Here is a 23508-nt window from a genome sequence, read left to right on the forward strand (position 1 = left end):
TGTGTACACAATTGAGAATTTGTGTAACTGACTGTATAAGTGCGTGTGTGTGTTGTATAGATGTTCCAGTCACTAGAAGTGGGTGGGATCATGATAACACACTCCATAAACACCCAAGGCCAGAATTTCCTTTGTGGAGCAGGAGGGAAAAGAGAAACAACAGCGCAGAGGAGAAGCAGCAGCTGTGAACTTTTTATTTGGGCCATTGAATAGTTTTCTAACCATTATTTTTCCTTATTTTAACATTGATTTGTCATGGGCTCCAGAGGAAAACGAATGGACCGGTCTTCAAATTCCACCTGCAGCTCGTCCTGTGTGAAACTCTATCTGTGCTCCAACCCAGAGGGTATGTAGACGATCAATGATACTAATGTGTTTCCTGAAATTTAAAAAAGGAAATGCTGTATGTAACTTTTAATGTTCTCTGGTCATGATTTTTGAGTTATTTTGTGAATAGAGGTGTATCTTGTTTGTGTTTATGCTCTGTATAGATAGCGTGGTGGAGCGCAGAGCTCTGAGAGAGAGTGTGTTCCCCAGACTTAGAGAGCACTGTAGACACACACTGGGACTGGATGTCAGGGTGAGTTCACACAGATCAGCTATCATTGTGTGTGTTGTGTATTGCAGCTGGAAAGGTACTACCTAGAGTTTTACATCCTTTCTGTCCCTTAAACACCATAAACATAAACAGGCTGAGGCAGGATGCAGGCACTGCTGATGCTACATTAAAACACGTACTGTAATGCTGTAACCACTTGCACTATTAATTGCTTTTACATTTAGGGGGAGCATCCAGCTCCAGTCCATTGGAGGAAACATTGTAACTTCATTTTAAATCTGACAAAAGTGTGGTCTGGAATAAAGTTACAAAACATAAAGCTGCTTCGGTTTACAGTGACATGTCCCTGGTGGTGCCTTTGTTCTTCCATCCCGACGATCTACTGAAATGTGCATCCTTTTCTCATAGGAATAAAATGTCTGATTCAATGTTTGTATCACCTCAACTTCATCTCAATTTTCAACTTCTCATTCTGAATATTGTTTACATTCATTTGTTTAAGTGACTTTGTTCATAAAATGTTAAATATAATGGCAACTTCTGATGCTATCAAAGGTGAAAGACATGAATTAAAGTTACTGTTTTGTCTGACCAACAGTCAAAAAGCGCAAAATCCATTTACAATGTGGAATCAAACTATTCTGAAAAGCCGGCAAGTTAATTTTCTGTCAGTCGACTAGAGGGATAATTGACTTCCATGGAGACCTTGCTCATCCATGGAAGAGCATCAACAAGACTCACTGCCAACATTGGAATACAAAAGCGATATTATTTGGTAGCTCCCAGGCGTGTGTGTCCTTTGTCTTTCATGCTATCCCCCTGAGGCCATTCCCGTAAAAGTGCAGTCAATTCTACTCAACGTAGCCTAATTAAATTTGATAAAAAAAAGAGGATGAGCTGTAACGCGACTCTGTGTGCAGTGTGTTAGTTTGTGTGGCAGTTCAACCAGCGCATTATGCCACCTCTTTTCAGCTGCATGTGTAATTAGAAAGATGGAAGAATATCATATGCCGCTGAGCCACCACCAGGCCAGTTGTTATTACACCTCACTGTGTGCTTTTCATAAACTGACTATCAGTCATCTCTCCTGTAGATTGTTTTAACCATTATGTGTGTGTCTGTAGGTGATAGACCCATTTGAGTCCAGTGATCCCAGTCATTGGCCAGATGAAAACACCAGACAGCAGCTGATTAAAGATTGCAGAGAGAGCTCCGCAGGACCTTTTTTACTGGTAAATAAAATCACCAGGACTCATTTAGCCATGAGTGTACAGCATGCCTTAGGCTCTACAGGAGCACCGCAGTGTTTAAACATATTCAATGAAATGATTTTGTTTGAGTAATACAGAGTGACCAGCAGAGTAGCAGCCCTGAAGCACCATCAGCAACACTTTATACACTATCTATCAGCTGCTGTCAGATCAGTCCCTGTTGAATCTTGAGGTTTCTAGTATTATAGGTAACTGGGAAGTTACAGGTTCAATCACCACACCACCAACTTAGCTATCTGAGCCTGTGTTATCAACAAACAAGCTGTTTTTTTTGTGGTGTAAATAAATGAACAAAAATTCGACCAGCTCTCGTCGTGGCTGCCACTCAGATATTTCAGTGTCAGATCACTAATTTAGCAATTTGCCTAATTAGATAAAAAAAAACCACAAGTAATTCCAGTAGTAATTCCAAATTGCTGTGTGCACTTTATGTGCACAATGTGCGGACAAAATAACAGAGACACCTACCAATGTAATTAAAACTCAACAAACACCTGTCTGACACTGCTTCAGCACAAATTAAGATTAAGAATTGCAGAATGTATTGCAGGGCTGTTTAAATTCACTATACAGTATCGCAGAGGTGTTTCTGGTATTGCACACAATCAGAATCAGAAATACTTTATTGATCCCCGAGGGAAAACTCTTTAACAGGGAAAACCACTGAACCTGATCAATCAGCTGAGTTTTTGTAAACTAATCAAAAAAATTAAAGGTACACACACCCCAGTCTTTTCCAGCTCCTGCACGTAATGCAAAAAAAAGAAAAGTTGAAGCTGTTCCTTCTGTGTCCACATGGCGGTGCTGCAGGCTCTGGTAGGACATCAGTATGGCACAGCCAGTCTGCCCGCTCAGGTGGAGGTGTCAGAGTACCAGCTGCTGCTGCAGGAGAGCCAGCAGGCGGGAGTCAGCACCCAGGAGCTGGAGAGAGTGTACCAGAGGGATGAGAACACCACCCCTCCCTCCTACTGCTTGAGACCCCCACACAGGCACACCCGCCGTCCTCAGGTGATCACACTGAACCTCAGAAATCTGTTCATTTATTTACTCACCGTATTTACTGTATTACTTCATTCAGATTAAATTCTAATTAAGACTCTCTTGTTAAGCAAACATGAATAGGTTTGTCCAAGTACAGCTGCTAATTAAATGTGAGTACAAATTATGATTAGAGATTAGTGTTTATGAATGAAAGAGGCCTTTAAGTTATGAAATAAAATGTCCTACACAAATAAAGCTCTCTCTCTTTTTTGTTCATTATAAACCATATTAAGCATTTAGAAATATAAATTAATACTAATATTTAATAATCCCATGTGTCCTCAGTCTACATATCAGATAACTATGTATGTGATTATATTTTAGATATAATTTGCCTGGATAAATAATATTTAATTCTTTTCGAAATTTTAGTTATCACAACTATTAGACTGTGGTGCTGTTTTCTAAAAACTATTGAATAGTTTTTTTGTTCAGCAGGCAGAGGTTAAAGAGGAAGAAGAGATCAAGAGAGAAGAAGAAGAGCTGAGGAAGGTGTTTCAGACCACTGTGAGTCTGTGTGTCCACAACGGTCTCATGACCCCACAGAGAGCCCATAGCTACTACAGATCAGGTGAGATAGATGTTTGTGTGTGGGGGGGTTTTGCTCTCGATGTTAAGGTATCATTTCATGTGTGCTATGCTTCTTCTCTCCAGCCCTCGATGCAGATCTGCGATTTGCTCTGGACAACCGTCCTGATAATGACATCATCAGACGCTGCCTGGTTTACTTGCACAAGGTCATCAACGCAAAAGGAGAGAGAGAGAAGAGACAGATGAACTCACAACTTCAGCCACAGTCAGAGGTAAGAGTCATCATTTTCTCATGAGCATGTATTTATTTGTTGCTGTACCACTGAGTATCATAACACGCCCCACTTTCACTCATCCATGAGGCACATACGTTATAGTGTGACTCACTGATAAAAGTTAATTTGTCATGCCCAGAGCAGAACAAGTATTAATCCACTTATGTGATGTGAAAAAAGTCCTGAAAATGATTCCTGAACTTTTTTGATTTTCCTTGTTTTCTTAGTTTTGGAAGGAAAACATGTTTCTAATAGCTGAACATGTGGGCACGTTTGCCTGTCAGAAACCGAATCTTTAGTTTTGTTTTCACAGAAGGAGAAAGTGGGGCTCATCAGAAACAACGCACATGTTCATAGCAAGATAGATCAAAATTACAAGAAGTTCATGCAAAACGTTAACTTTTAGACATTAAGAATTTTATTCAAGTAAATGTGATATTAACATTAACATTGAATTCTCTCTACCATTTTTATTTAAGTTTATTAGTAGTTCCTGACAGAGAAACCATAGAGATGTACTTGAAACATCTCTCACATATCTATGTTTTATATCCTTTGCTTGCATAAAACCAATTATTTTCATGTTTAATAAATGACGGTTCATTTTTGTAGTATAATAAAAATAGTTACATATGAAATACAATCTCCATTTACTTCAGATGCAGATTGTATCAAAAGTGCCACAGAAAGTGAGTAAAAAACTCTTTTATATTCTGTATCCTGTATTTTTAGGCTGCTACCTTTGACCTAAGGACACCCACTGATGGACAATTATTCTCAGAGCTTTGTGACAACTTCCTCCCTGGTCTCATCACTTCCTCCCAGCTACTAGTCTACACCACCACCACAGAATGTGACCATCGCCATGGTTACACGACAGCCAGGAGGCGGGGCTATGCTGAGTCTCTTTGCCAGCAGGTGTACTCTGACCTTGTGGGGTTGATTGACAGCGTACACATCTTAGAAACCAGTGAAGACTCTCAGCTTGATGGTGCTTTGGCCAGAGAGCAGGCCGAGCAGGAGGAGCTGTGTGACATCCTGTCCCGATTATATGATGTCATTCGGCCAGAGGAGGAAGAGGTCAGGATGAAGGTCTTTCTCTGGATGGTTTCTAAAGACAAAAGAACAACAATAAATGTTAAATGTTTCATTTTTTAAACCAATTTAAAGTCAAGTCATGGATAGTTTATGATCTCTGATGAAACTTGATGCCAGTCATTTCAGCTGCAACATTGCATCACTACAGTTTACTTTTCATCCTTTGTAGGTCAGAGCCTATGTGGAGCAGCGTGAACAACAGCGCCCACTAGTGGTGACAGGAGGACCATGCACAGGGAAAGCAGTTCTGCTGGCACACTGTGCTCAACAGGTAAGTGGACTGAAGTGAAATGTGAAACTCAGTTCAAAAAACAAACTTTTAAGTCCTTCCACCTATAGCCCATTTGAACTCCCCCTTCTCAGGAAATCCAAACAATACAATTCATACTTTAAACAGACAGTAGAGCTAGAAATAAGTATTCACAGTTAAGTGGGATGAACACTCACACATTTTCTTATTCCATTTTTCTTTTTATTAAAAAAATTGCAGCAACTGACTTAAAAAAGAGGAAAATCTGTCATTTTTCACCCTTTTTATTTGTGAATTAAATGGATCTTTTTTACCGGCTTGAAGCACTAAAAAACGATTTGTCATTAATCAATTAGTTGAGTGACAGATAATGAGTTTGCAATTATTTTGATAAGTGATTTTTTAGAACAAAAATACCCATAATTCAGTGGTTCTAGCTTCCCAAATATGAATATTTTCTGGTTTTCTGAGTTGGGTTTTGGACTGTTGGAAAGACAAAAAAAAAAATAATAATACATATGAATACATTACACTGGGTTCTGGGAAATGGTGATGGACATTTTTCATTATTTTCTGGCATTTTATAGACCAAACAATGAATCAATGAAATCGGTTAAATAATCATCAGATTAATTGAAAATAGCAATAATCATTAGTTGCAGCTCTACTTAAAATTACTTCAAGAGATTTAATATAGAGAGTTTGTTTCTGGTACCTAGTAGCTTTATAAAGAGAAAAGACCCATATGACTAAATCTTAAATTCCAAGCAGGATAAATAACAGTAAGACTAATCAACCAACAGATAAATAAAACAGGTGCAAACAAACCCAAGGGCAATGCCTACAAGGCATTTGCTTTGTAAGACAGTGCTACAGGAATCTGTTCTACATGGTCTCGATGACGTTTAAACAAGTATTCTGTCTCTCTCCACAGATAAAGTCGTGGCTGCCAGACTGTGATCCTGTGGTGATCACTTATTTTTGCAATCTGTCAATCAACCCTTCCCCAAAGCACCTGCTGTCGAGCCTGTGTTATCAAATTGCAGGTAGATATCACGCCGAATCTTCCTCTGAGCAGAATCCCAGCCACCTGGACGATCCCAGCTGTATCACTAACCTCAGAGACAATAATTCCAACTGTAGCCCGACATCTAATCTGGATCCTCACCATGAAACCACCACCAGAGAGCATGTTGCTGCCTATAACCAAGACCTTAGTACTATATCATGCCCAGATCCTAGAGGACCTAACTCTGGCATCATAAAACCTGACATATGTCTGTCTGAGCTTAAAGAACGTCTCTCATCCCTCCTCTCCCTCATGCCTTCTACCAAACAGCCGCTAGTTCTAATCCTCGATGGCCTGGATCACATCAAAAACAACTTTGGACCTCAAATCATTGAGAACCTGCCCTCCCCCCTTCCTCCCAGTGTCAAACTCATCCTCGCAGTCTCCTCCAACCGAACACAAGTCCTGCAAGCTATCAGCCCGCAAAGAAATCCACCTCACTGGGTGTCAGAGGGCTTTGAGAAGGAGTCAGGATATGTGTGTGTGCAGCTGGGATTGGTGGACAGGAAACAGTGTGTGAAGATGTTGGCGTCACTGCTGAGCGGTTCAGGGAGGAGGGTGACATCAGGACAACAGGCGCTGGTGAACCAGGCACTGACTTCTTGCTGTCTGACTCTCTACACTCGACTCCTGCACCTACACACCTCGCTCTGGCACTCAGGTACAACTAATACAGTAAACACACAGACAGATTCTCAAAGGAAAAGGCTGGTGATATTCTATATATATCCTGTATAAAGACCAAAACCATGAAGGCATTAGTCCATCTCTCAGTACTTTCCAATGATGGGCCAGGGGTGCTGCACGATTTGTTTCCATTTTTCACTGTACATTTTTAATAACGTTCTATCTTTGGGGCATTTCCATTAACTACATTTTCATATAACGTTTTCAAAGGCATTAAAAACTATTAGAAGAATTAAGAAGGAGACGAATTAAACATCTAAATCACCATATTAAAACCCTGTTACATATGCAGTTATGCTGCAGCTAATAATAATGCAACACACTTTCTGGCACTGAAGTTTTCCAGCCATCAGAAATAACAACTGTCAGAGCAGTGATGGAAAGAACTCAAAAAAATGCTGATACATCTCAGGCCTCAACACAGTCTGAGACAACCAAAAAAGTAGAGGTAGACTGTACAGTAAAAGTGCAGTTTTTGGACAACCATGCAAGTCTGATATAGCTTATTCCTCTGTCAGAGAAATAAACTATATCAGACTTTGGATACACAAGAAATAGTTGTTAAATTAATTGTTGGTTTTGGTCTTTTCCTGGGATTTGTTGACAATGCCAAGAAAAGTACAGTACAGTACAGTACATCACCAGACTTATCCTTGATTAAAATGATTACACTACATTTCTCTCCTTCTGTCCCTTTTTCTTCTCTAATCATCAGATTCAGATGTGACTGAGTCGTCTCTCCCTGATGGTGTCCATTCATCCATTTCTGCGCTGCTGGATCACCTTGAGCAGAAACATGGCTCCTCTATCGTGGCTTGTGCCGTCTCCTACCTCACCCTCTCCAGGACTGGGCTCACTGAGGCCGAGCTCGCTGATCTGCTGACCAGCGATGACGAGGTGCTGTCTGAGTATGTTCAGCAGGGTCAGAGGCCTTCCTCCAGTGTGAGGGTCCCGCAAATTGACGTGGAGAGACTTCTATTGGATTTGAGGAGGTTTCTCATTAGGAGGACAGTTGCGGGGTCACATGTTTTGTTCTGGGTGAGCAGGCATTTCAAGCTGGTAGTGGCTAAGAGGTATTTAGGCACTCGTGAGGTGAGAAAGGAGATTCATTCGGCGATGGCGGACTATTTCAGCAGCCGATGGGCTTGTGGAAGTGCTAAACCGCTTCTTGTAAACCAGAAATCAGGACCAAACAAGGACACCGCCCAGATGGAAATATGCATAGACAGGCAGCCATCCAGCCAGCCGTTTGTCTTCGCCTCGTCTTCCAGAGAGGTTGGCCGAGTGAATTTGAGGAAGGTCTTAGAACTGCCGCATCACTTGCAAGAAAGTGACAAATGGGAGGAGCTGGAGCATGGGTTGTTAATGTCTTTGGGGTTTCACCAGGCTATGGTTCGAGCAGGACTCCTGGCAGATCTTGTAGCCATGCTAGAGGGTGAGGAGGGGTCATCCCATTTCCGTTTTTCAAGGGAAAGAGCACTCCTAGCAAGCATATTGAAGTCTTGTGCTTGCTTACTGCAGAGCTCACCCCTGCAGCTGCCCACAGCGATGGAGACAAGTCTCCTCCCTTATCTGGAGGTCTTTCCAGCTCTCCAAGTTTATGTCAGAGAGATCAGATGGGAGAGGAGGAAAAGAGGAAGCGGATTAGGAGTAGCGCTTTGCCCTGCTCCCTCCTCTGTTCCCTCCATTCAGTGTAATGCCAAAACCAAGGACGTTTGTGTTACAGAAGCAGCTGGGACAGAGTGTGGGATCGTGGGAGAGATCATGGAGGACGGCACGGCTTGGTTTTGGAAATTCTCTGGGAGTGATGTAGCCAAACTATCACTGCGCTGTGAGCAGAAGGAGCTGATGTTTGCTGGAGTGAAGTGTAGCGGTCAATACATGCTGCTTTCCACCCAATGCAATAAGCTTTTTTTGTGGGATGTGACAGGCCCAGAAATGTTTCTACAGGTTAACGACCCTTTGAAAACAGAGTTTGAACTGAAGTCAAGCCAACAAACACCAAACAAAATTGAGGGGTTTGTTGCGTGTCAGAAAAAGTTATTTATGTGGTGGAAAGATGAGAGTTTTGTGAGTGTGTTTGATGTCTCCACTGAGACCTTGACTCATTTCCAGTGTAAGAGCTGTGTGACCTGTTTGGTTAGCTCCTCTAATGGCTTATTCTTGTACTGTGGGCAGGAGGAAGGCACAGTGTCCATATTTGACACCAACACCAGCATTCTCCTTGGCACCTGCTCAAACTCAAACAACAGTGCGGTTACATCAATGATCCTGTGTGAAGATAAGTGGGAAATGGCGTGTGTTGACAGAACAGGGAATATAACCCTGTGGGCAGCCAAAACACAACCACCCATACTTGTCAAAGAAAGCTTTACTGGGGGTGGCTCAAACATCCTCAATACAGATTACTCAGATGAAATCGACACTTTATTGGTATGTCAGTCTCACCAGGTTACATTGTGGGATACATGTGACTGGGAGCTCTGGGACCAGTTTTTGGCTCCGCAGGGGAGGGCCTTCACTCAAGCTGTGCTCTCCCAGGATGGCCACCTTTTCCTGGCTTTGTTAGACACCAGTTCCCTCGTTTTGGTGTGGAGGGTCAGCACAGGGGAGTGTGTTCTCTCCTTAGAAACAAACAAGCAGACTCGCACACTCCTCAAAATGGCCTCAGAAGTAGTTTGTGTCGCTCATGACGGCTGCCTCACAGTGTGGGACTCTGAGACGATAGACGCTGCGGGTACAGCTCCGAAAATGGGGTGTGGTGTGAAAGAAGTGGTGGTTGAACAGACAGTGGAGTGGTTCTACACCACTGATGGGTCAGAGACGGTGTGGAGATGGAGATTAGAAACGGGACTTCCACATGCTAACTTCCGACATGATGGTCCTGTGGAGAAACTGCGCCTTTCTCCAGATAACATCCACCTTGTGGCACTCTCAGCAGGGGAAATCTACGTTTGGCAGACAGAAACAGGTCAGAACATCCTGCGTATGAGTGGCAGCAGAGCGACAGACATCCTGATCACCCCGAATAGTAACTGTGGTGTGAGTATTTCTGAGCGTTGGTTGTCTCAGGTTTGGAAGCCGGCACACGGGAACATTGTGTGCAGCATACACCTGTACCTATCTGACGCCCAAGTGTCGCCAGAAAGCACCTTCCTCATTGGCCGTCGCCATGGAGACCTGTTAGCTGCCAGTCTGTGGTCGGGCTCGATCAGCAAGCGTTTCTCCTGCGTGGCGAGCTCAGAGCATGTTGTTGCTTTCCGCACACTTTCAGAGCACCCAGACTTTGTAGTGGTGATGGCCGCCTCAGGGGCAGTGTACACCTGGAAAGTAGCAGAGGAGACGGTGTGCAGGCACTTTCAGCTGCCTTATACGTTTCACTGTCAGCCGCAAGACTTCCAGTTGTGCTCTGATGGGAGCTATGCCCTGCTGTCCACTGATAACGAAGCCATCAACCTCTTGGACCTATCTCAGGTCAGACTGTGCTCATTCAAGGCAGAGGGTCCTGTCATTAAAGCTTGTTTGGATAAAAGTGGCTGCTATGCTGCCTACATCTCCCGCCCCGCCACCCAGGAGAAAAGCTGCGTCTGTTGCCTGCATGCGAGGCCTGTCCTCACAGTTGTGAGACTCGCAGACGGGGAAAGAATAGGAAGCGTGTGTCTGTCTAAGAATCCGTTGACTCTGGTTGTGTGTAAGCGGCAGTGTGTGTTTGTGGGCTTTGAGGACGGGTCTGTAGGTGTTTACTCTATTTTAGATGTCATGATCAACTGGGAGGAGTCGGTCAGGTGCAGAGAAAATTTGAATGATCAGTTGAAGCAATGCCCCTTTGAGAAAGCACCATCCAGCTGGTTACCTCTAGCAACCCCCAATATCACATGGCCTTAAGATTATTATTCACTGCTGTTGGACTGCGTTTTTAAAAAGCATAATTGTGATAGCACACAAAGTGTGTATATGTATATATTGATATATAAATAAAAATACTGCATGTGTCTACGTGTTGTACACATAGTAGATTGTTTCTAAACAAGAAACACCTCTGTCTAAAACCTGCAGCACCTTTTGTTTCAGCTCCAGCTTGTCCATGATGACGATGATACACCTCACTGCTGAAAAATGAACCCAGCATTTACCTGAGTTTCATTTCTGTGAAAACAAAATTGCAAATAGACTAAGTTGTATTTTACGATATTAAAGGTGAGTAACATTTCGTTCGTAGAGCTTAAATAATCGAAAGTGACTTTTGAAAGACAGGAGCTCTCATCATTTTCCATAGTAACGTCTTTTGTTTCTCATGCTGCCTTCCCTATTCCCTGGTAAGCTCGTAAATTAGTGTACTTCAGACGTAAATCCTACTGGTTGTGCATTGCTTGCTTTTGGTCGAAAGTAAATGATAAACTGTACCCAGTAACAAACTTAGTTATCGCGATGTTCGTTTTAACTCTTATAAAAGACCTACACACTATGCTATACAAGCAAGTGCCTATTTTCGATAGTGATTGTGATACCTCCGACAGCCCCTGAAGGCCGCATCAACTGAGATAAATTGCCACCACAGAGGCTGTAAACGCATCAGTCCAGTACAGGTGGAGACATGGTGCAGCTGTACTGTTGGGGAGACAGCTCCAGGGGACAGTTTGGTCCACAGACAGCCCTCAGTCCGGTGTCCTGGACTGACGTCCCCGGGGTTATAACCGACATCTGCTGTGGGGACGAGCACACTTTATTCCTCACCAGGGATGGAGGGGTTTTATCATGTGGACACAACTCACAGGGTCAACTTGGACGAACGAAATGTAAAAATGGAAGAACACCAGGTAGGTGATAATGGTGATATTTCTCGAAAAGGCAGCAGAATAGTCGACATAACAAGAAAATACCAACGTAACATTCCTAGTAGGATTATTATAATAGGCTATGAATAGTTAAAATAGCTTAGTTCAGCTATAAAATAAAAAACAATAAATACTTTTTATGTAACTTAACACACACGTTTTCTTTTCCCCATGACTGTTACATTTTACTGCGGGATTATCTGATTCCCTTTGGTTCTTTTTCATGAGTCTAACAGGACAAGTTAATCGAGGGAAGAACTTTAACTTGTTTACTTTGGCTGACAACGTCATCAGGTTATTGCATCCATCGAAAGCTGTAAACCATCACATCATCAAACATCACGGAGGCAAATAGAGATTCGTTTCAGTTTCGTTTCCTTCATGTCTTCCCAGGCAACGAAAGTTAACTGAACTGCACATTATTATGCGTTGAGTTCACGCGCAGGTAGGAAAGTTGGACATTCAGGACATGCATTCGCGGTTTTGACATGTTGATTAGCTTTGATGTTTAGTCTGATGAACTGCAAAATATAGGTAGACATATAAAAAATAGAGGAATAGGTAAATGCAGTAGTATTTAGATCACTTACTTAAGTAAAAGCAAAAATATTACAATTTAAAATACCCCAGCATTCAAGATATTACTCAAGTAAACATACACTATCAGCACAATATAATTAAACTATCAAAAGGAAAAGTGCACAATGGACCCTTTCATTGTTAAATTATTATAGTTACAGTTTTTCTATTCAATTATTGGATTATTATTATTGATGCATTAACATGTAAGCAACATTTTGTTGTAGCAGGTTTAGGTGGAACTTCATTTACTGGTGTTAGATCTATAACAATGCATCACATCAAGCTGATCTCATGTTGAAATCTTAATGTGAAAGGTATCAACCGCGTGCGTTTCTGTTTGTGCTTCTCCGTCATCCTGTATAAGGTCGTGTGGAGGGGTTGGGTGATGTGGTGTCGATGGCTTGTGGTCGGGACCATTGTCTGGCTGTGTGTACATCTGGACAGGTGTTCTCCTGGGGGGCAGAAGAGGATGGACAGCTAGGCATGTTACCGCAGCTACTGTGCAACCATCACAGACCAAGGCAAGATCTCAGTCTGTGGAATATGAATAAATATGCATACTTATCACTGAAAGGCAGCTTTAGTTCATTTTTAACCTATTCTTGTCTCATCAACATGCAGTCGGGTGCCTATACCACTGCGAGTACCCGTGATTCAAGTTGCTTGTGGAAGCTCCCACTCCCTGGCACTGACTAAAGGTAAGACACTGAACACACAGATGCCGTCTTTGTGTGTTTATATGGAACAGTGGCAGCTGTAATGCAGTAATGATTTTTGGTTTCATATGTCACTATATCACTGTGCCAAATCCAGTTTTCCAATTCCCTGCAGACATAATAGTGTGCAAGTTAATGTTTTTGACAGCAGCAGTTTCAACGAACCACAGCGGGAACATTCCAGTCAACATTCAACTCTCAAAAAAGCTATTTTAATCCCACGAGACCATCCTGGTTAAATATATATATTTTAAAAACACACATATTTATGAGCATTTCCTTCGGACAAGTATGAGATAAAAATGAATACTCACAGCACAGGTTCCCTTTTAGAGTAGAGGAGTAATAGAAAGGATTGTCTGGTATGAATTATGTAATGCTCATAAACACGTTTACTGAGAAGAAACTTAATTTTCTTGAAACTACTACAAGCTTCCTATTAATAACACCTGAGTTATATGTGAAAATTAGTTTGTTTAATAAGAAATAGTTCATTATTACATGGCCTCTGTAGCTTAATTGGTATAATTGGTTATCATGGTGTACATATTGTGAGTTAAGTTAAATGTTAATTTGACATTTCCATCATCTACTGATGGAGTGTACAGACCTTTTTAAATTAGTAATTTTTTCTCCACTATTTCCCACTTTCCAGGAGGAGATGTCTTCTCGTGGGGTTTGAACAGTCATGGCCAGCTAGGCCTGGGGAAGGAGGTGTCACTGCAGTATACACCTGTCCTGGTGATTGCTCTGACCGGCGTAGCGGTGACCCAGATTTCAGCCGGAGCGACCCACACTCTGTTCCTCACACTCCCAGGCCTGGTGTACTGCTGTGGGGCCAACAAATCTGGCCAGCTGGGGCTCAACAGGGTGGATGAGAAGGGTACAAATAATTGACTTGAACTCAGTCACAAACTCGCTTGATCACATTTAGCAAGCAGCAGAATTTCCATAAAGGTGGAGCTCATCGGTCGTTGTCAACCCAGTTCTACACATGTCAGTCTGCACCACCTAAAGGCGAAGAAAGTAACAGCTGCTGCAATTTTAATACTTACACCACCTGCAGGCAATGAGTGTTGCAGTGGCAGTTTTAAATTTTTAAAAGTAGCTGTTTTCTTTCGGTTTTGGGCTTTTGAGGTTTTTCATTTAACGTTTTTTATAGCTAAATAAAATAATAATAAATATGAACTATCATTAAATCAAACTAAACTCGCACTAGTCCCAGTTTGTGCCTCTCATGCATTACAGTTATATTTCAGTAACAGAGCGATGTTGAAGAAAAGAATTGTGATTAAATTTTCTATGTAGGTAGCCAAAATGACGCCCTTGCTAGTCTAATATGAAAAAAATATACACAAGTTATTTTTTATGAAAAGGTAAAATAATCAATATAGACAAATGTGAGTGATAATACAACTTTTAAAATTACATTTTTTTATTTCCAACTACCATCTTTGTTTGGATTAGTAAACAGACTTGCAACAGGTTAAAAATCTTTTTCATCGTGCCGCAAACTACATATTTTTTCATCTGGATGGTTGAGGATTCTGGAAATACCTTCAGAACCTCGGAAAGTATTGTTTTCTGTGTTACTGTTCGAGTTCTTAACCTCACATCAACCTCCCGATTCACATTTCATCTAACTTAGCTCAATATATGTATCATCATTCTTGCAATCTTTTTTTTCCCATTTCTTATCATCTTTAACAGGCAGGTTCAACATCTGTATGGTACCTGCCCTCCGACCTCTGGGTGTCTCCTTCATAAGCTGTGGAGAGGCACACTCTGCTGTGTTAACAAAGGTACAAACGTCACTAATCCTTTCAGCCCGGTTCTCCGCCAGTGATTAATTATCACATTGTAAAGATAATTGCAGTCTAAGGCGTGGCATCTTATGTTGTTATGTGATGCTGTGATTTCTAGGATGGCCAGGTTTTCACTTTTGGAGAGGGACGCTACGGTCAGCTCGGTCACAACTCCTCTGCTGATGAAGTGAAACCCAGACTGGTTGAAGGTCTGGATGGACCCACCTCACAGATTTCATGTGGCAGGTAGAAACCTGTGCTTAATTTTGGTATTTTAGGGTGACAGTCATAAAATCAGGTTTACAATATCCAACTTGAGACGCCTAATTTTAACCTAACTTTATAAAATGCTTTTACACCATATTAAGTTTCTCATTAAATTCTGTCTTTTTTTGTCTCCCAGATGTCACACTCTGGTTTTGGGCTCCTCTGGCCAACTGTGGGCTTTTGGCAATGGGACCAAAGGTCAAATTGGGACTGGACGACCAGAGGACAGTCTGAGTCCCACTCTGGTACAACTTCCATGGACCACAGACAGTGCAGCAGCCTTACCCAAAGGTATGAATGTATGAGCTGTGTGGTGTTTAGTAAATTTGAATGAGGCGTATGGGGTAAACTTATATCATCCCAGGAGATGCATTAGGTAATGAAGCAGAGCACTTCCTGGCTGCCAAAGATTATTATTAGATGAAGTTTTGAGTTAAAGATGGTCCTTATTCGTGGACACTTCCTCAGAAATGTTGGAAACAGTTTAGAAGTAAAATATTCAGTTAAATTAATATTTAAGTATGTTGATTTGAAAGGGAATTTGTGTTCTGTTCTGGTGGTGTAAGACTAGCACATCTAAATGACATTTGTAAATGTGTTTTGGTTTTTATTTGTTTAAGCAGACTTGAAAATATCGGCTGGGTGGAATACAAACTTCACTTATGCTTCACCTACAAAGGTAATGTGTTCAGCTATTTAAAGACTCGTTTTTATAGATTTTCACAGAAAAATAGCCTGATTTTTTTAAGCACACTGCTGTAAAACTGATTTTTCTTTACCTGGATTTAATGTCCACTTGTATCAGAAAATGTTCAGATTCATTTGAAGTTTAAATGACTATTTTGTCATGTTCATTAGGCTGGCTGGTTTTAAAGTTATATCTAATGTCTGTCTTTTAAGAGCTTGGACCGAGGTCAGATAACTGGGCGGCTTGATGAGACCAAACTGCAAAAATGGCTGTCAGTGAGACATGGCAACGCAGAGGCAAAGAGGTCCTTTTTTCACAATTGTATTACGGTTGTAATTATGTAACTGCACATATGAAATATTGCAGTAACTACAGTGTTTGTAAGGCTACCCCTTTCTTTTTTCAACAGAGAAATAGTTTCAATGTTTTTCACAAGTTCAAGTCTTGTTGCAAGTTTCACGAAGGCCAAGTGAGTCCTTTTTCTATTGGCTGCCACTGTCTGTGATGTTTAGCAGCAAAATCAACTATGATGTTAAGATTATGAGAGTAAGCTTTAGAATTAAAAGATAAACTGAATATCATTTACCCATATTGGCCATATTGTTTTAATGCTTTGCTTTGGGTATCAGTGGGCCTCCATCAGAAGCAGGTGCCTTAACTGTGGACCTTGAGACAGCTAGCCGAGCTTTCGACAAGCTGCTGGCAATACCATGGATCAAACAATCAGTTAAGAACATAAATTAGATTATTTTCCTGCTTCACTGAGATCATTTGTTCTTTTGCTTAGGAAATAAATTGCCTGAATGAGAAAACTAGTCCAGTCGTGACCTATCAGGCTCTCAGCCTCTTTTGAGCAAGGACATTTTGTACTGATGTATTCATTTACAAACAAATGCATGCTGTGAAAACATTGCTGTGTTATCTCATAGAACTCTTTTCCATGCAGGTACACCTAAACGTCCTGATGGACTTGCTTGTCCTTTCAAGAACTGCCCTAAAATCACCAGAGATCCTCCTGATTCTGCTGACGTGCCCCCTTCTCCAAGAGGACTCTAATGTCATGAACATTGTGTTGCCGTTGGCTATCGTTATTGCAGAAATGAATGAGAAGAATCAGGAAACACTAAGTAAACAATTAGAGCAAACTTTATTTTCACAGGTGTGGGGGAGATATGTAATGATCCTTGAGCTTACTGTACAGTATTGACAAATATCTCAAAACCATTAAATATTGAATATGGCCTTGCAAAATAAAAATAATATTTTGAATTTTTCACTTTAATTAAGTTTATATTTCCCTCAATAAATAGTTTTCACAGAAGCTCTTCCAGCCAAAGTTTAAAATGTATAATATTAAACTAGACAGTCATCAGTAGATAAAACTGTTCTGCTCTTTAATAACTTGTGAGGTATTCACTTGATAAATGCTGTATAAGTCCAATAGGGTGAATAAACTGTATGTGTTTTTTGTTCTGCAGAACGCTGGTGGTCTTCCCTGACACCCTCCACACTAACGAAGCACATCTTGGTGTTCAAAAATGCCTTGGCCTTCATGCTAAAAAATGGCCTCCTGGCAACTCACAACCCAGGAGTCAAATTCCTGCTGGAAGTCCTCAAGCTGCTCTACAAAGTCAGTGCTGTGTGTTTTTATTTCAGTCATCAGTGGGTTTAGTGCCTGATCTATTATACTTTTTGAATTTGGGATGAAAGATGAAAGTACATAATTTATCCTGGGCTCATAAACACAGAATTGGACCCCTGATCTATATTGAATCTGGACCAGTGGCTGAAAAAAAACAAAGGGTTTAGAGAGGGTTGATTTTAGCTCGTAGGCAGCTTGAATTTGCAGTTTGTGCCGTAACTTGTCAGACATTTTGCTGCCTCAGAGGCAGGTGTTTGGGCATTTTCTCCAGCATAGGTCTGTCATTTTCTAAAGGATTTTTGGAAAATATTTGTTCTTTTGTGTGACCAGAACACTGAGACTAAAAGTAGTCTCACTGCTGATTAATTGATAACTTTTTTGAATAATCAAATTAATTGTTTAGCCTAAAAAATGTTGACTTATGCTCATCACAAGTTACCAGAGCTCAGGATGATGTTTTAAAACTGTCTGACCACCATTGACCATTGATGGTCTGGCATTTGTAATACATTACCGAATGAAAATATATTTTTTATTTAGTGTGTAACTGTTTATTTTTGTAATGTATTTTTTTTCACAGGCAAACAAAGCTGGAAAGTCCTACAAAGTCCCACTGAGCACCTTTTACGTTGAGGAAATCAATAGTAATGTGCAGCCAACGGAGGACGTCACTCTTTGGCAGGCATTTTCTGGAGTGGAGGTAAAAACATACAGTACAGAATACACGATGTTGCAGTGTTTCAGAGGAACCTGAATAGTTCAAATTTTCTGTTGGATTGCTTATTGTTGAAATTATTTCTTGGTAAATCATTGATTTTTTTAATAAAGGATGACGTCAACACACCCGCCATTTTCTGCCGCTACCCATTCCTGTTCACTCTGGTTTGCAAGGTGGCAATCTTTAACATCTTTGCATTGATAATGAAGGTACAGTATTAAAAACAGATCATTTATAAACATTTTACTGAAGGTCTACATTAATGGTACTGCATGATACGGCTGCAGTTGTTTCTTAATTTGAGTATTAATTTTAAAGAATATCTACTGTATCTCGCACTGTATGATTATATTAAAATGGCTTTCCATCCGTTAGGAGACTTATTTATAAAGAAGGGTTTTGTAATTACAGGAAGCGCACAATATAATTCATGAATGGGCTTTGAGGTGGCCTGATCAATTGTGGGTAGATCCCCCAGACTCTGTCCCGGCTCCGGTCTTCCTGCTCACTCTGAGACGAACTCACCTGGTCGAGGACACCTTCAGACAGCTCGGTACAGCCGACCACTGCGCCTTCAAAAGGAAGCTTCTGGTAAACACGCTATAAAAACTTTGCCACCTTTAGTGTTCTGAAGCAAAATTTGTCAGCTTTTGTCTATATATTACTTCATTCCAGAGTAATTAAAGGCAATTTAGCTTTGCACTTCCTAAAGTTGTGGGACTCACAAGAGACAAAAACATTGTCAAAATCATAAGCTGTCAGAATTGTCAGTCATGAGCCGTTATTAAGTTCCTTCACAAAACCATTTGTCAAAAGCACAAAATGGATGTCAGGGAAGTCGTGCATACATATTTATCTTTAGAGCTGATAGTAATTCAGTTGGTATTCAAGAACACTTCAGCGGGGTATTTAAAAAAGTATTATTCTATCCTTCCTAGGTACAATTTGTGGATGACAGGAAGGTGATGAATGTGAACCAAAGGGACTTCTTCCTGCATGTGTTCGATGAGCTGAAAGCTCCCGAATCTGAAATGTTCATGTACAACGAGAGAGAGACTCTGGCCTGGTTCCCTCCAAGGGTACGACCAGTTAATCAAAGAGAAAACCATGTATTGAATTCTTGCATTTATTAATCCTGCTTTTACCTGATGTCTGATGCCCCATTTTACAGTTTCGCTCTTAAGCAAGCTGGAGATGTAAAAGTTAAAGCAACACATACTGTACATTTGACCTCATCACCCTGCAAAAACTTGGACAGTTATAGAATTTTGCTAAATCCTAATCGTGTGTTTGTCATCAACCAACAGCCGAAAGTGGAGGAGAAGACATACTTCCTGTTTGGCGTTCTGTGTGGCCTGGCCCTCTATAACCACAACATCATCCACCTGCCCTTCCCACTGGTTCTCTTCAAGAAGCTGCTTAACTTCAAACCCTCACTGGATGACATGAGGGACTTTGAACCTGTAGTGGGAGAGTAAGATTTAAAAATGCAACACATTGTTGTATTGCTGTTTCAATCTACAGCTATTCTTCTGTCACCTTGATTAACAACAGTATATAGTTTGCTAGTTTGGATTTAAAACACTTTATAGGTGACGTGCAAATATGTTAAATTGACCTTTGGGTATATGTCTTCAGGTCTTGGCGGTGCATGATGGAGGACTACACTCCTGATGAAGTTAAAAACCTGGAAACTACTTTCACTGTAGGTTTACTAAATCACAGTTAGAATGACTGCCAGTGTTATTTCATACTTGCCTACACGTGTGGCTGCAATATTGCAATCTAACTGTAATTATTACTCATTATAGGTGAGCTGGGGTGGTGAGACCGTTGAGCTTGATCCCACAGAAACTGGAAAACTTGTCACGTGGTCAAACAGGTGTGTTCATACTGAATTACTGTTACAATCCGCATAGATTGAGAGTCTGCCTCTCAACATTTAAATATGTATTGCATTTCTGTCAGTCTGTGTCTCTGATATCCTCCCAACTTTCTGGTCATTTCACAGTGTGTACTGTCGACTAACACATAATTATGCATTCTCATGTTGGCTGAAAATCCTGCTTTTGCTGCCATCTAGCAGTTTAAAGCTACACGCTTTGTAAACTGCATAATCCCTGCTGTGACATGACGTGCAACATGCAGCAGAGTTCAAACTGTCAGCAGTGCAACAATACCCTTCTGCCATTCAAGATTTAGTGTAGTGTACTCTCGGATTATATAAGAAACATTTACGTAAACAGAGACTCTGGACTATGTCAGCACTCGGTTGAAGCCACTTAATAATAATTTTACGTTTTTTTTCTTAACAGGAAGGAGTTTGTAGCCGCCTTTGTCGACTATGCCTTCAACAAATCGGTGGAGGGAGTGTTCGGAGCGTTCAAGAGAGGGTTCTTCAAGGTGTGTGACATCAACGTGGTAGAGTTCTTCCAGCCGGAGGAGTTGCAAGTAGTGATGGTGGGCCAAGAAAACTACGACTGGGAGGCGTTCAAGCAGGTCTGCTGAAAACCAGGAGAGGTTTTGCCTTTTGAATCTTGAAGAGAGTCAGAAATGTAGATGCTGAGCATTATCTTTACACACTCATTTCAAATTCAGATAGTTTGATCATTTTAAACAAGAATACAGTGTCAAAATAAGACAAACAAAATTAAATCACATATTAGCCGGTTTGTCTGTATGTCACATTACTCCTGACAGTTTTCCAATGCAGAGACTTGAAATTTGAGTTAAGTTATGGTAAGTTAAGTTCCTACAGTTTTGTGTGTTCAAGTGCTCGTGGGGAAGTCACCCAAGACTTGTAAGTCAGCTGCCAAACAGCAACAAATTTTACCTTACCAGTTTTAGAGTGTCATATTTGCTTGTTGTTTGTTTTCAGATTAGATTTTCTGACAGCATAGTTTATGAATTCAGTGCTTTTTGGTAGTTTCCTACGATTACCTGAACACACCATTTAAAGACAAATTGCATCATCACACAATTTAACTTTGACCAATTAATGAAAAAGGACGACTTCATGTTTGCTGATGGATTACCTTTTAAAAGCAATACTGTAACTTTATGTAGGAAATCAAATTAAAAACTTGTGGTATGTTTTGGAAATGATTCTGCGGTAAATTCTACAGTCAGTGGTGGAAGAAGTATTCAGATTCTTTACTAAAGTAACAACAATGGAAAAAAACTCTATTACAAGTGAAAGTCCTGAGTTCAAAATCCTACTTAAGTAAAAGTGCAGAAGTATTATCAGCAAAATGTACTTAAAGTAGAAAAAGTAAATGTACTCGTGAGTGATATATTATCCCTTGTTAGATTTCAACTTATATTTGTCTATTTTGATTTTTCCAAACAGAACACAGTTTATGAAGGAGACTACCACGCTGAGCATCCAAACATCGTGACCTTCTGGGAGGTGTTTGAGAAAATGACAGCAGAGGAAAAGAAAAAATTCCTTTGTAAGTGTTATACATGATTGTGCTTATTATCATTTATCAAGTTTTCCTATACAGCGGAGCGGTACTGTCTCTATCAGTTTCAGACTTAATGAAGGAAAAAATATAGATGTTTTCCTTGGCATTCTACAAAGTTTTCTTTAATTAATTTAAGATGAATTTCAGATCATTTTGCATTATCTCTTCCTTATTTTTGTCGCCAGTGTTCCTCACAGGCTGCGACCGTGTACCCTTCCTGGGTATGGAGAGCATCAAGATGAGAGTGGCTGTCTTGCCCGATTCCACTGACCTCCACTTGCCAGAATCCCTCACCTGTCATTGTCTGTTATTACTGCCAACCTACCAGAGATACCCAGTCGAGAGGACAATGCAGACCAGGCTTCTTCAGGCCATCAATCACAATAGAGGCTTCTGGAAAGAAGACCCTACAGGCTGAAGTTACGAAGGCTTCTTTAAAAACACCCTATATTGTTTCCAGTTAATTTTGGTGCTTTTGTAGCTCTACAATCTGTCAAATGTAGCAGTTTTTTTTTCTAAATGTAGACACTGCTATATTAATGTTAAAGTAAGTTTTAACTTGGGATCCATAGTGATATTGGTTATGTAGATGGACTTAGCAGCCCATGTGCTGTCATTTAGTAGTTTAGTAGAAATACATGTATTTGTTTTTAATTTCACTTGATGTTGATGCCACTTGCACTTGTTAAATGCTGAAGTCCAGTTTGAAAATGTTCTTCAATAGCGCAGTCTAGAGTTATTTAACTATTAGAGTTAGAACCAATGTTTCCACATACTTATTCAGCTTTGTCAAGTCACAAACCAAAATATGCACAAGTAGGAACAATTGAAAGGAAGTAAATACATCCTGAATGTACACCAGAATGCATACAGGAAATAAAATCACTGGTATTAAGTATCCAGATCATGTGACAGAGGGGTGGATATTGGACCAAATCATTTTTCACTTCAGTATACAGTATATAAAACCAGCAGTTAGGCCACTGCCATTGCTTTCAGTCACTGCTACACGTCTGCTTAGATCCACTATACTGAGATGACAACCTCACTTTTTTGACACTTTATATCATGACATTGTTAGCATTAAGTACTCTCGTTATACAAGCTTAAATCTTAAGCAAATATTTAGTCTCAAAAAAACTAAACTGTGTGTAATTCAATAAATCAGTTATTTTCTTGCCCTTTGTACCTTAATAACCTAGTAAATAAATGTGTTTCTCTGGAATACCGGCTTGCAGTTTATTATTATGTTGAAAATGTAGTCATTTTAATATGTTTTAATGTTTTGTTGCAAACCACAGGCCAACTATCAAAACACAGTCTTCTAATATCCAACAGGGTCTGGTTATTTCCTGGTTTACTTCATTCATCATTATCTTTTATAAAACACTATTCTTGTGTTTTGTATTCTTGTACTTTTGTAGTTAACAGCAGGCCTATCCACATCAAATTAAAAAGTGCAAACATTTATCTTGTAAACTTAAAGGCCTGTAGAGGAAGGATAAAAAGATGAAATTTTAGTTGGCAGTGCTCAAGGATTCGTATAAATGGTTGATTAAGAGTTATTCCTTGTAATGCAAATTTAGCTGCAATAGTTTGTGTGATAAAAAAAAAAAAAAATCACATCTGAGAAAAACAATTCCGAGCGAATTTTGAGCACATAAAACAACTCCCACCTCAGCAGCTCCATCAGTCTTCACATCATTTCATGGCTTGATTTAATAGGTTGTATGCTTTCAGCCTACTTTGACAGTAAGGGCTGGGGTCTATTCATGACAAGAAATGTGTTTAGATTGCCTGCTACATGGAATTAGTCATTCTTAATGAGATGCTGCAACTTCACGATTATTATTTTATTAAGGAGCACTTTGTCAAAGCATTTGGGAAAACTTTTTATTGGCGCCTCAGTTAACTGAGATAAGCTTTCAGCATTCATCAATAATAGTAAGTTTCATCTGAGGAAAATGCAAAAATCCTGATGTTTTGTTTCCTGAATTAATTTAAGTG

General features: G+C 40.3%; 2 protein-coding genes across 5 annotated transcripts; both read left to right on the top strand.

The window, feature by feature from the left end:
• The first annotated feature begins 9 nt into the window (after positions 1–9).
• On the top strand, positions 10–10857 carry LOC122879470 (NACHT and WD repeat domain-containing protein 2). Of its 3 annotated transcripts, none has more exons than XM_044203596.1 (10): positions 10–346; positions 492–580; positions 1684–1791; positions 2641–2838; positions 3307–3442; positions 3526–3674; positions 4410–4757; positions 4945–5046; positions 5960–6755; positions 7497–10857. In XM_044203596.1, the coding sequence occupies exons 1-10, from the start codon at positions 256–258 to the stop codon at positions 10664–10666; spliced, it is 5187 nt and encodes a 1728-aa protein (XP_044059531.1). In that variant the 5' UTR covers positions 10–255; the 3' UTR covers positions 10667–10857. The 3 variants fall into 3 exon arrangements, with proteins under 3 accessions (XP_044059531.1, XP_044059533.1, XP_044059532.1); XM_044203597.1 differs by having other exon boundaries at positions 11–346; positions 3310–3442; XM_044203598.1 differs by lacking the exon at positions 1684–1791.
• A 482-nt stretch (positions 10858–11339) lies between these two features.
• On the top strand, positions 11340–22726 carry LOC122879471 (probable E3 ubiquitin-protein ligase HERC6). Of its 2 annotated transcripts, none has more exons than XM_044203599.1 (23): positions 11340–11598; positions 12563–12719; positions 12820–12896; positions 13570–13797; positions 14625–14716; positions 14838–14965; positions 15123–15277; positions 15607–15665; positions 15887–15978; positions 16084–16143; positions 16304–16400; positions 16621–16801; positions 17153–17304; positions 17897–18016; positions 18145–18243; positions 18446–18625; positions 18973–19113; positions 19342–19508; positions 19673–19739; positions 19846–19916; positions 20350–20533; positions 21384–21486; positions 21687–22726. In XM_044203599.1, exons 1-23 carry the CDS (start codon positions 11376–11378, stop codon positions 21917–21919), a joined length of 3066 nt encoding a protein of 1021 aa, XP_044059534.1. In that variant the 5' UTR covers positions 11340–11375; the 3' UTR covers positions 21920–22726. The 2 variants fall into 2 exon arrangements, with proteins under 2 accessions (XP_044059534.1, XP_044059535.1); XM_044203600.1 differs by having other exon boundaries at positions 11341–11598; positions 15610–15665.
• Positions 22727–23508: the final 782 nt, after the last annotated feature.

Source organism: Siniperca chuatsi, linkage group LG7, assembly GCF_020085105.1.
Source record: "Siniperca chuatsi isolate FFG_IHB_CAS linkage group LG7, ASM2008510v1, whole genome shotgun sequence".
NCBI classification, from domain to species: domain Eukaryota; kingdom Metazoa; phylum Chordata; class Actinopteri; order Centrarchiformes; family Sinipercidae; genus Siniperca; species Siniperca chuatsi.

Excerpts from the sequence above, each read along its gene's own strand:
- LOC122879470 (XM_044203596.1), top strand. The coding sequence starts at position 256 with ATGGGCTCCAGAGGAAAACGAATGGACCGGTCTTCAAATTCCACCTGC. Across the intron at positions 581-1,683 it reads CACTGGGACTGGATGTCAGG|GTGATAGACCCATTTGAGTC; the intron begins GTGAGTTCACAC and ends GTGTGTCTGTAG. Across the intron at positions 4,758-4,944 it reads TTCGGCCAGAGGAGGAAGAG|GTCAGAGCCTATGTGGAGCA; the intron begins GTCAGGATGAAG and ends CATCCTTTGTAG.
- LOC122879471 (XM_044203599.1), top strand. The coding sequence starts at position 11,376 with ATGGTGCAGCTGTACTGTTGGGGAGACAGCTCCAGGGGACAGTTTGGT. Across the intron at positions 17,305-17,896 it reads TCCTCAAGCTGCTCTACAAA|GCAAACAAAGCTGGAAAGTC; the intron begins GTCAGTGCTGTG and ends TTTTTTTCACAG. Across the intron at positions 19,917-20,349 it reads CTTGTCACGTGGTCAAACAG|GAAGGAGTTTGTAGCCGCCT; the intron begins GTGTGTTCATAC and ends TTTTCTTAACAG.